This window comes from Pygoscelis adeliae, unplaced genomic scaffold (genome assembly GCF_000699105.1).
Source record: "Pygoscelis adeliae isolate BGI_AS28 unplaced genomic scaffold, ASM69910v1 Scaffold59, whole genome shotgun sequence".
In the NCBI taxonomy this organism is placed as follows: domain Eukaryota; kingdom Metazoa; phylum Chordata; class Aves; order Sphenisciformes; family Spheniscidae; genus Pygoscelis; species Pygoscelis adeliae.
Window position 1 is genome coordinate 980,111 of NW_008825565.1, and position 12,928 is coordinate 993,038.

The 12,928-nt window shown below is 35.9% G+C and overlaps 1 protein-coding gene across 2 annotated transcripts in view; it reads left to right on the forward strand.

Annotated features, from left to right (window-relative positions):
• The first annotated feature begins 3,796 nt into the window (after positions 1 to 3,796).
• The window catches only part of ATP8A1 (ATPase, aminophospholipid transporter (APLT), class I, type 8A, member 1), a 102,999-nt gene continuing 93,867 nt past the window's right edge, over positions 3,797 to 12,928 (forward strand). Inside the window, exons 1-4 of one of the 2 annotated variants that reach the window (XM_009332433.1) lie at positions 3,797 to 3,812; positions 6,424 to 6,497; positions 8,394 to 8,463; positions 9,094 to 9,221. In XM_009332433.1, the coding sequence (XP_009330708.1) occupies positions 8,407 to 8,463; positions 9,094 to 9,221 (185 nt within the window). In that variant the 5' untranslated portion in view covers positions 3,797 to 3,812; positions 6,424 to 6,497; positions 8,394 to 8,406. Of the gene's footprint in view, positions 3,813 to 6,423; positions 6,498 to 8,393; positions 8,464 to 9,093; positions 9,222 to 10,128; positions 10,203 to 12,928 lie in introns of those variants that run through there. The other variant, XM_009332434.1, reaches the window with a different exon arrangement.

The following is a 12,928-nucleotide window of genomic DNA, read 5'->3' on the forward strand; positions in this document are numbered from 1 at the left end:
GACTCTTGAAGTGCCTTTTCAATTTATTTTTGTCCAGAGCGTGCAAAGTTTTAAGTTAAGAAAGGACTTGTTTTATGTCTTTCCTGCCTCTTCTCCTTGGTTACCTCTCATTAGGCTCTTTGGTGACTGTTCCTAAAATTCCTGAATGTTCCATGCATGCAAAAGAGCATCTTGGAAGTTGAAAGTGTAATGAGGATACATAAAATACTGCTAGCGAAGCAAGTTTCTTAAGCTAATGCAGGATTCCCATAAGTACAACATCAATCCTAGTGTACTGTCAAATCTAGTCTATTGTCAAAGCAATAATTAAAAAGTTAATCAGTATGGTACTCTCTTACTTTGTTTTCATGTATTCAGCAGTTCCGTAACCCTGAAAAATAGTGAAGTGCATAGTACATTATATATCCAGGTCCACCTTTGGTTGTCTTTTAAACATACGAAATTGTTAACAAAATGACATGTGCATGTATAGATTCTGTATATGGGTTTCCCTTCATCTGTCTGTTCCTTAAAGACCATCTGTATCTCAGTTAACCTAAAGTAATTAACTTTCTAAATGCCCATTGCTATAAAAAACCTTTTGCACGGGATTTTGATTTATTAGGCTGCATTAGGGATGATTTTTGTTACCTCAGGCTGCATACATGTACAGCAGGACACCGTCAGACACTGACATGATGAAATGTGCATTTCTGCAGTGTGGTGAAGTGGTCTTCTACAGGGCAGATAGAGCATGCTTTTGAAAGTTAGTTGTTAGAGACAGCTGTAAAATGGGAGATACAGGCTGCAGAAGACTTTATGGCACAAGTTCTCTAATCATATATAAAAGGTGCATAGCAACACCACCACTTCTTTTGTTCTCATAAGAAAATGGATTTAATTGAATGTCAGTGTATGTTAATTGTGCTTAAAAGCTTATTGGATCAAGCTAGGGTTAGAGTACTCTTGAGATTTCAGGTGTCTCGGCATCATGAGTCTGACTCATTCATTTGTGAGCTGATTTTAACCAGCTAAACCAGCAGGAAACAAATCCAGAAAGAAAAGCTGACCGTTTCCTTCCATTTAGTTGGTTAAACTGGCTCATCAAAGGGTCCACCAAACACCAGAGGCACGCATTGAGCCGTAAGTCACCTTTATTTTGCATGGGGTGGGGGCAGAACAGGACCTTCCCTTTGCAGTGGCAATGCTATGTTAGGTCAGCTTGGCTGCGTGTGAAACACCTTAGGATGTATTTCAGCAGTGCAAGTGCTTCTGCAGCCAGCACTTCTTAAGAAGCTCCTGACCACCTCTGACAGCTTATTTACATTTCAGACTTGCAGAACTCCACTGGCAGTTATTCTACTATAGCTATTTGTGAAATTTAGTCATCTGCATTGCTGCAAGGTATATTTTTAATCCTCATCAGTTCTTTCATCTGGTTGATACCATGGCCCCACAAACAGTATTGCTGACACAAGGGGATGGAAGTAGGTAGTTGATGGCACAATTATCAAATGTCTTGAGTTCCTTAGGACACTATTACAGCCAGTCCTCACTCTGGATCTGTAGTTTTCCTAGTGGAGGGAAATGGTTTGTCAGAATAGATTTTGTGTAATGACCAGCTGATTGGTGAGACAGTCACTAAAATATCTTGCTTACTGTCTGAAAGGGAGGCTGCTCCATTTACCTGAGCATATCAGCACTAATAAATTTGGGGGAAGGAAGGGTAAGGGAATTTATCTTTTCCTAAAGAATTATTCAGCAGGTTAGGTAACGACTCGCAGAAATCATTGAGATATACAAGAACAGGGATCAGTCTGGACAGAACCTCAAGGAAGACTTGGATGTAAAGGCCATGTGTATTCCCAGATTTTGATCCACTTTTTTGAAATCAACACATGCTTGCATAAGAATTGGGTCCTGATCAGGCGCTTAGATAAACATCCTGACAGTTTGAAAGCTGGGAGACACAGTGAAAGAGAACAGTCTCTTGGAGGTACCCGAGTATTGATACATGGCAATACATTTTCTTTTCATTTCATTTTCTTTTCTCACATCAATCTTCAATGGCTTTGTAACTGGTGCTAATTTAAAAAAAAAAAAAAAAGTCACCTTTATTATTCTCTGAAAACACAATCCTGGCAATTAACTGGCAAACAAGGCATGGTTTTTTATCATAGTAGCAATAGTTAAAACCAGACTAGTGGAGTGTGCTTGCAATATTAATTGCTACTGCCCGGAAAAATCTATACTAAATCTTACGCTAAATGGCATGGGTTGATTTTGGGGGTTTTCCAATATATTTATGGAGGAGATGACTGTAATGATGCTAAAATTCTCTGACATGCAAATAACAGTAAGAACAGCTGAATCCTAAGAAGCCTGCTGGTGACTTTTTATGAATCTTTTTTGTATGAACCTTATCAATATTTGAACTGAGAAAATATTTCTTTAATTGATCCCCCCCCATAATTTCATAACTTTTTGAATTTAGAACTTTTTATTCCAATTACTAATTTACTTTAGAAAACACCACGTTACCATACAATCTATATCAGATTTAACTGATTCTCAAACCCTGTAATATGTTCTGATTGACTTTGTAATAAGATTCTATGGTACAAAAACTGTTATACAGAATATGTGCTGTATAATTGAAATGCTTGACATGAATTTATAGAAACAAGGCATGCTGTAAAATACTGTGTAAATGAGCTGTGTCTGTATGGCTTTTCATAAGGAATCTAACACATACCTGTATACTGCAGTTAGATTGTACAACTGGAAAATTCTTTTTCTTTTTTTCAGTACTACGAAATGGTGCATGGGAGATTGTCCACTGGGAAAAGGTGTGTGTTTATGTTGGTGACTTTCAGAGCGTAATGCAGATCTAATATTTGCTTTATTTCCCCAAATAATCGTCATTGATAATAATTAACTGGTATGATGGGAAATGTATAGTCTTTTGTATTTTAATTTTTGTTTGTTAATACTTGTCTCTTAAAATGTACTTCTAAGTCAAGTCAGTTTTGATGGCATGAGTCAGGCAAAACTGTTAAATGGTGGGCTTTAAGTTCAGCGAAAAATAACTTGAATAATATGCTTGACTTGGGAGTACATGCATATGGCAAAATCATACAGTTCCTTAGTATTATTTGATGTGCTAAGGCAGAAACTTCTTTCTGGAAACTAGCTACTTTGTGTATTTGCTGAACTTCTTTGGCTTAAACCATGAGAATTTTAAAGACTGTTATGCAGTCGTTAGTAAGGGACTGTTAAAGGTAACTTTCAAGGACTAAATGTTATGCTGTCTATCTAGTCCCTTAGTTTTATTGGTTTCCATACCTGAAAGCTTGAACAAAATTTGACCCACGGTAATTTGGAGGCAAGGTTCAGATGAAATTGGTTTATACCTTTGGAGAAGCAAGGATAAGGTATATAGTGTGATGCAAAAGAACTGTGATCTTAGGGGAGATTAATTTCTTCTTTAACTTAAATTCAGTCTTCAAATAAAATATTTTACAATAACTAGCAAAACTAAAGAACTACATAGACAAGGTCAGGATTAGGCCTATTAAAGAATAGATTTCCAAAGAATTTCAGTAACCTTTGAGTACCTAATACCTACAGGCTTCTCTAAGTGTGTGAGTTTCTAACAGTCTTTCTAGCAAATTCAGCAGGTAAATATTTACTGTGGTTAAAACAAAGGGATAACATATTTTGTTTGAGACCATTAACCAATTCCCAGTTTTCTTTCAGGTAGATGTTGGAGATATAGTTATAATAAAAGGCAAAGAGTATATACCTGCTGACACTGTACTGCTCTCATCAAGGTAGAGATGCCCACTGATGCTTATAGTGTAGAGGCTGGTTTCTCTACCCTGCATTTATTTATTTATTTATTTGTGATTGCTCCAAGGAAATAAGGAATAAACAAAAATGCTGCGGTTCTGAAGTGTAGTCTTTTGTTCATTTGGGCATTTATCATTTCAGGCAGTGTTTCTTTAAACTGTGACAATTACAGTTTTAAAATTGCACTGGCATTCAATTTACCCCGAAGAAAAACTTAGTCTGTGATTTTGTGGTTGGATATAATACAAAAAAGGCTGATTCTCTGTCTAAAAATTGGACCTCAAGTGCCATATTTAACCAGGTTGGCCTTTTGATAGTACCTAACAAATTGCATCCTACAAATAAATTAAAATGGATATATTACAGGGAACAGAAATGGTTTTTAATGGATATAATCGCCAGTTTGATAGCTGAATCAGGAAAAAAAATGAACATGATATGTGAACCATCAAATTAGCACTGTCTTTATGAGCTGAACATTCACTTCATTCTATAATATGTATATTATGAATAATTTCAGCACTGAAAGCAAGACGTAATTTTTAGCATGTAATGCTTTGACTCTTTTTACATGGACAATCGGAAGTTGTTTATCATCATTTCCTTGGACAGTTTTATTTAAGAAATCCACATCTTATGTGGAAGATGCACATTTTTCAACATCTATTTGATCAGGTCAATAGACAACATATTCTAAGATTTTTTTTTTTTAAACGAAGATTGTTTAAATATGATCAATTGTATTTTGATTTATTACTGTATATTTGCAGTGCAATTTCCATATTTTTTTCTAGCACAAGCAGAAGCATTATTGTAATGTGTATCATTATGGATTAGGTATAAACCCTCTATGATCACACTGAAGTTCATGAATCCACTCATACATACAATTAATAAGGTTAGGATCTTATGCATTTCTGTGACAGACTGTGGTGGAGACTTGTTTGTTCCATCTTCCATTATATCTCAAAATCAAGTGTAGCTGTTTCTAAAATACTTCTATTAAATTATCAAGTGTAAAGTAGTTTCCAGATAATACTGTAAATTTTCCCCATAGTCTGTCTTCAGTGCTAACGTTCGTCATAATTTCAGATGTTTTAGTATTTGTATCCTCTATTAACCTTTTACTTCTGCACTTTGAGAAGCATTTATAAATTTTATTGGTGCTTCTCCACCAAGATCTTCATAGGCAATACACCATGCAGCAAAAACAGTTGTTCTATTGGCCTGATAATACTTTCTGTCATGCTAACCCTGGTGTTTTGCAAGCAAAATGGATTACATCCTCTCAGAGCAGCTTGGTTATAATCTTCCTGAGAAAGCTCCTAAATTTGAGTCTTTGCCTTCACTGTTTTGCCCTTTTGGATTTGGAGGACACTTCTGTCACAGTGTTCTCCAGCTGTAGTTTACACACAGAAGAATACCAACTGCCTGCTAAGCCTTCTTTCCGAGCCTTGTGCCCCCTGAAGGAATCCCACATCACGTGTTGATAAATTGAAATAATAGTCAGCTGCTGCTGGACTTGTCAGGACTGTTACCTCTTTGTTTAACCTCACTTTACTGCCCTTGTCAGAACACACTGTCCCAACTATGACCATTACTCACCTTGAATTTTCCTGTCAGGTTTTCTTCTAGGATCCAGTTTGCAAAGGGGACTCCTTGAATCGTGATTGCTTTTCTGGGCCCAGTTCAGGCATTTCTTCCAGCTAAAACTTCCTTCTTAGTTGTATTACTAGGGTCCTGTTGCAGCCCTCCTTCCAGGAGAGAACCCTGTGCTACTACATACCTTTAATTCTGCCTGCATACCGGCAACTGCTCTCCTTTGCTACCTCTCATCTCCACATGGCCATGCATTCTCCAGGAAGACAGTCTCATCAATTTTGCTTTCCAGATGTTTATTGATGCCCAATTACATTTTAGGTCTCCATAGCAATGCGAGTCTGTGGGCCTGGTTTTAATTCAAATAATATTTCGTTCTTTTTACCAGCAATAGCAGTTTCTGGAGAATAAGAGGATCTTAATTATTTTAGGAAGCTATAATCTCTTACAGTGGAAGGACACAAACCTCTGAGATTTAACTCTGTTCGGTTCTTGCTAGTTCAGTGTAAATTGAAATTTACAAAGCTGAAACAAAACACAAAATCATTTTCAGCATGTCTACATAGAAGGGTTCTTGTCACCTGACTTTTCTGAAAAGTTGGTGGAAAATCTTTTGTTGTGGCTTTTATTTTTTTTCATTCGTGTATGGAGTGGCTAGAAACTTTGTCAGTTGAGAATTAAGTGTAACAGCTTTTTATTTTTACTGTACAATATCAATGTGTTCTGCAGCTTAAAATTGGTGCCTTACAGTAAAACAATCCACTCAAGTAAAAATGAAAATATTCTACCTCTTTTCTTTCTGACCTGATTAAAATAGATTTTGAAAAAATTGTCATCAGACATTTTAATTAACATGTATTGTTTGTATAGTAATTTCAAACTCTTTTTGTCTTTGTCCATTTGTTTGGGTTTTGGTTTTTTTGTTTTGGTTTTTTTTTTTTTTTACTGTCACTTATTTTTCTGTTCTAATAATTTTCAAACTGGGATGTGTAGGTGGCAGTAGGGGAAGTAGTGAAAGTGACCAATGGGGAACATCTCCCAGCTGATCTCATCAGTCTGTCATCAAGGTTAGAATAAACTAGTTGCACAGGATACGTGTACGTGGGTCCTCATATACCAAATATGAAGAACACTGCTGTGTTGATCATCTTTGCTTTGCTGTTCACCTTTCTTCGACAAAACCCACACATTTATAAAATTACAAAGGGTTTGGTGGATAAAAGTACAGATCATTAAAGTGTAAATACACAGTAACACTCCAAGAAATTAAAATTTATTTCAGTCCTCTGTTTTTACACTATCCCCATGAAATTTTATCAGACAAGTTGTCATTGAATAAACACACAGTAAAACACCAGGATAAATATGTTTAATTCCTTAGGGCAAATTAAGAAGAATATACATGTTTATACCAACCCACTGTTTTCAGCAAAGAATATAGTTTAATGTTGGTAGGACTGGTAGAGGACCCTCTGCACAAACTTGGATGTTGCACAGTCTCTGCTGCATGCACTGGCAAAAGCAGCGCTGTTCTTGTGTATTGTGACAAAATGCATGTTTCTTAGACACGTCAGCTTTATGCTACTGTCTGCACTGTTACTGCACTTTGTTTTTCCCTAACAAATCAATGGGCCTGCCTTGATCTAATTGTAGCTTATTTACTTTGGAGGTCACTGCTGTCTGCTACAGTAATTACAATTAAGCATGTGTCTCACTTGAAATGTCTTTGCTGCCTTAGTCTCTTTTAAAAGTGCTTCACAAAAATATTGTTTGTTTTTTACTGTTAACTAATAAAAATGTTAGAATTGTAATAATGTTTTATACAGATGATTCCATCCAAACGATCTAAACAGAAGTTATTTACATTTTTAGAAAAGTTTGTCAAGAAGAAAATGCTAGCCTGAAAGGAATTTATGATAAATAATTATCACATTTTAATGCTTTTTCTTTACAGAAATGTTAGAATAAGCTGCAGAACTGTATCTTGCAAGCATTTTAAAACTAATTCACTTATCAGTAGCCACTGTTGCATTAAGAAAGCAAAGTTTAAAAAACACTTGATGCTTGAATTTCATGCTAGAAAGAAGGAAAATATTAGAAGCTTTAAAGTGGTATAGAGAGTAAACATTTATTCTTTTAAGTTGTAAGGGATTTTTATGACTCCTCTGGTCCTTTACCAGGATCAAAACTTCTTTCTATCATAGACATAAGTAGTAGGTGTTCTGTCCTCATGTCCAGAAAATGGGAGCTGAGTGGAGTAATTCAGAAATCCTGACCTGTTAGACCTGTTCTTGTTTACTATCTACTTGCAGAAAAATAATTTTGTCCTTCTGTATCTCTTTTCCTAGTTAACACTTCTATAATGGTTGTAATATGTTTTAAAACCTAAAAGTATTTTACAAAATACTGCTGTGATACACATCAAAAAATTGTATTGAAAAAATAAAATGCCATAAGCCTTTTATCTGTATATGTCAGATAGATGGACTATTCAAGTAGTAATGTTCTACATAAACTTAAAACTTTTAATTTATAAAAAAAAATTTAAATTGCATAGAGGACAGATATATTTCAAAAAATGTATTGTTATCCATAACTTAGACTTTTTTTTTAATAAGAGAACCCTTTACAAGAAAATTTTCATGTCTAAACTACTGCTGTCTACAGTAGTGGGCACTACGAATGCACTGCATTTGTGCCTGTATCTTAGTCTGATGTAAAAATGTAGAAAACTTACTATGTACAGCATTTTTAGCAGCGTTTCATCTAAGAAGGTAGGTTTTGGCAAACTTTTCTGGAAATGTAAAGTACTGTTGGTTTTACAGATTCGGCTATAAATTCTAGTTCTGAAGATTTGATAAGGAAAAGAAAACGATTGCATAAATAGCTATTAAAAGATGACAGAAAGTTCATGGATTTTGACTTTATAATTTAAAATTAAGGATTTTTTTTTTTCTTATTAGTGAACCACAAGCTATGTGCTACATCGAAACATCTAACTTAGATGGTGAGACAAACTTAAAAATTCGACAGGTAGGAATTTCATTTTTTAGAATATTGCTAATATTCTTTTAGTCTATTAACTGCTTATAAAAACATATTTTATGACATTAATGGCCATTGTAGAAGACTGTGAAATTTTAATGGTTTGAATAAAAAGCTGTGGGTTATTGACATCGTAAAAGTTTTTGTTCAATTAATTAAGCAGAAGGAACGAATGGTTACTCCTAAGCCATGCCTTGTACTTTGTTTTAGGATTTTTCTTTGGGAAAATAGGTGGAAAGATTTGTAGTTTGGGTATTGGTTTTGTTTTTGGAGGATAGATGAGGGAGAAGCCCTGCAGAAAGAAGCCAATAGTGCCAGTATTGGCCTTGAGGGGCAGGTAGGGAATAGCTGTTTTTGACTGAGTGTGCTGAATGCAGGGACATTCTTACTGAGTTATATGATTGGTTATCACCCTGTCTTCATCATGATGTTTCAAGATATCTGGGTGACTTTTTCACTGTCTCTAGCATCCAGCAGTGTGACAGCAAAGTGTAGCAGTCCCATTTTGTTCCCATAGGGATACTGGTTTTCTGCATTTGCACTATCAGATTTATAATACATAGATTTATATATATGAAGGTGATTTTTAATGTCACGACAAACTAATCTTGTTTACAGGGTCTGCCACTAACATCAGACATAAAGGACATAGAAAGCTTGATGAGACTTTCAGGCAGAATTGAATGTGAGAGCCCAAACCGACATCTCTATGACTTTGTTGGAAACATCAGACTGGATGGGCATGGGTATGTAAATCTGAGGAAGATCATCTCAGTAGATTCAATCTAACGGTAGATAGCTATATGTTGTTAAACTACTCAAGTTAAAATATGAATAGTAAAGTCTTTATTCTGTTAAGACTAGAGAGGTAAAAAACTTTTCTGATGTATTCTTTATTAGACTTTATTCTTTAAAAAAACTTGAGGGGTAAAACCGTACTTCTAAGGTCTACAACTTGAGTTTTTATACTAGTTGACCTTCATAAAGCAATAGCTATTAATAATAGAAGGGGGTGCTAAACAAATTCTAATAGTTCTGGAATAGGTACCTAGTAACTCACTTCTTAAGCATCTCATTCCTTGCCTGTTAAGTTTCTATTATAGAAGCTGAATAGAAGTAGTTTCTTGTCTGTTTTTTTAATTGTTGTTTTCTTTTGTTTGTCTAAGCCTGGAGTGGAACCGAGTCCATCACTATATACCTGAAATTCTTCTAATTTGATAGCTGAAAGGCATTTAATACCTTAGCTTGCTGAAAGTATATTTCTGTAAAAATAGACAGCCACAGTGCAATTACAACATACATGCTTGTAAAACCGCTTCAAAAATTCTTAAAATACTTAAGTGCTTACCAAATATTGATATTTGGAGTTTTCTATGGGTTTAAACCAAACGTGATGCATTAGGAGTATAAAATTCATTACTAGATCCAGAATTGTTGAGTCGTTCATTCCCAAAGATTTACAGGATTTACAGGATTTCTTTTTTATTTGGTAGGCATTTATTTCTCCATGTACAATATTATTCATGTTTGCGGTTTTAAACTGATATATATATATATATAGTACTAACTAATTATTAAATACTTTTTTTTATATTCCATTTTTTATTTACTGATTTCTTACAGATGCATTCCGGGAGTTTTCAGTCACAAGAGTGTGGATCTATTATAATTCCACTGTACTTGTCGTTAAGAAGAGAAAAACATTTACCTGTAATTCTTCTCTGAAGGTAATAGTTATAATAGATCCACACATTCATCCTTCCTCCCTGGTTAGAGGGAAAAACATACTTTTCTTTTTAATCTAATTATTTAATTTTAAAATTTGATTTAAAAAAGAAACTTTGAATGTGCTGATGGCTATTATGCCTCAAGAATGTGTAGGAGCACGCCATCTGCTGGTCAAGCAATTTGTCATTTGAGAAATTCAGTTTTGGAATATTTTGGATATAGTTCCTGTACAGTAGGTAGTTCCAAAAGTGTGGCTCTAATATAATATTTACCTTCAGTGAAAAAGAATTGCAGGTAAGTAACTCTTTTTGGATCCTGACCTTATTTCCAACCTGAAAAATCAGGGATGAGTTTTCTTTCTGCCCATATTAGAGGTAGCACAGATTCATCTGACTGGAATTTATTTATCCAGATCTTTTAAGACTGTTGTGGTTTAACCTCCGCTGGCAACTGAGCACCACACAGCCGCTCACTCGCTCTCCCCGCACCAGTGGGATGGGGGAGAGCATAGGAAGAGTAATAGTGAAAACTCATGGGTTGAGATAAGAACAGTTTAATAGTTGAAATAAAATACTACTAATAATAAAAAGAATATACAAAGCAAGTGATGCACAATGCAATTGCTCACCACCCGCTGACCGATGCCCAGCCAGTCCCTGAGCAGCGGTGCCCCCAGCCAGCTTTCACCCAGTTTATGTACTGAGCGTGACATCATATGGTATGGAATGTCCCTTTGGCCAGTTGGGGTCAGCTGTCCCAGCTGTGCCCCCCCCAGCTTCTTGTGCACCTCCAGCCTTCTCAGTCGGTAGAGCATGGGAAGCTGAAAAGTCCTTGACTAGTGTAAGCACTACTTAACACACTGATGTTTCAGTTGTTGCTATCAACATTATTCTCATACTAAATCCAAAACACAGCACTGTACCAGCTACTAGGAAGAAAATGAACTCTGTCCCAGCCAAAACCAGGACAAAGACCTTCCTACCAGATGATGTAGATCCAGCAGTTGTGATTTCCACTTTATGCACTACCATCTCAAGATTTTTGCAAAAGCAATAGAGGATACTGAAAATGTATCTCCCTCTTCTTTCTTTCCCTTTAGATAACTCATTGGAGTGCTGTAAATGGTAAAATCTGGTTGACCTTTTCAGTCTTTTCTTTTTCCCTTCATGGGAGAGCAACTGAAAAAAACGAAGGTTCTCTTTTTTGCTTTTGGATACTCAGTATTCAAGGAGGTGGAACTCCACTACAGTTATTTTGCCTTTTGGCTCAATCTGTGGACTAAGAGGCCGAAAAAGTTTTCGAGGTATCCTCAGCTTTTGAGTGAGTTACCTCTTATCTCCAAAGTGTGCAGCTCTTTGTTATGCTCATGAACATACAGAAGCATGTCACTTGGTTTCAGTCAATGAAGACAATTAGCTAGAGAAAGGAGAAAAGTTCTTTAGCCTAGATAAATTTGAAATTATAATTAGATAATGGCTGAGAGAAAAAGGGTGAGCCAGTTAACCACTCTCTGCCCAATATCTTGTTTTTATCCAGACCTAAAGTAAATGTTTTCCTGAAGACATTCATAAGAAAATTTTTGGATAAGAGTGAAGTATGCTTGTTAAGAAAAACATTTTGGTATGTAAGCTTTCAAATGTGTCTTAGAAATTACTAGCTCTTAATACACCCTTGACAGCCCTGTCAGGAAAGTATGCTGAAAGGGTATTTCCCCATTGAGAACATCCCTTACTGAATACAACCCAAGTATGTTGCTGAGGAGTCATTAGTTGTGTAGCACACAAGAAGGATCAGATGAGTTGGAGCAGTTTTGAGAAGGCTGTGGCTGGGAAATAGAGACTTGAGAGCTCTGTCAAGTCATCGCACCATCACCTCATTAGAGAGTGGAGTAAGATCACAATCTTGAGGATCAGTAGCATGACACCTGGGAGATCTGGGCTTTCTATGCCCCTGGTTATTTTGCTGTATGTTTTCATCTCCTTGGTCTGTGTACCAGTTCTGCTGGAGACAGCTCCCACTTACTGCAATCCCAATTCTGTTCTGATTGTCTTTCCAATAACAGACCCTTGAGGGTGAATTTCTGTCCCAAGTGGGAGAAGGGTATCCATTTGAGAGCCAGTGTCATGATGGAAGAAAGAATCACTGGATCCTGCAATAGAAAGGACTTTACTGCATATTCTTCACAGTTTTTAAGAAGGGAAAACAAAGAGGAAGATCAGGAAGTGGCAGGAAGAGTCTTAGAACTCACCTGACTTTTCAAGGAGTACAAGAATTAAGAGTGGAAGGTTTTGACTTCAGTCTTCCTAGACTCTCTTGTATTAGTAGATGGGACAGAAAGTCTTTTAGCATTCCAGAGAAGGTCCATAGCTGAAAAGGTTTCCAATTTGTTGGGGTGGGGGTGGGCTTGCATATAACCAGAGAAAGTTATTTTTCTTTCATCTTCTGACACATTCATGTTAGTGTTAATAGACTAAAAATATCTAATTATTCTTGGAATGACATGTAATCCATTCCTTAACTGAAATGTCTAGGTATTGTGCTGATGGATGGTCCAAAAGTCTTAGAATTATTCTGATCGAGGAATGCAAATAAATAAATATAAGTGCAGAAGCAATCTTTGATGGAAACAGGAGTCTCTCTTAATGATTCTTGTGTAATTCAAACCCCAGCAGTTCCTTTCATACTTGAAAGGACATTTATTAATTTTGCCATGATATGAACACAT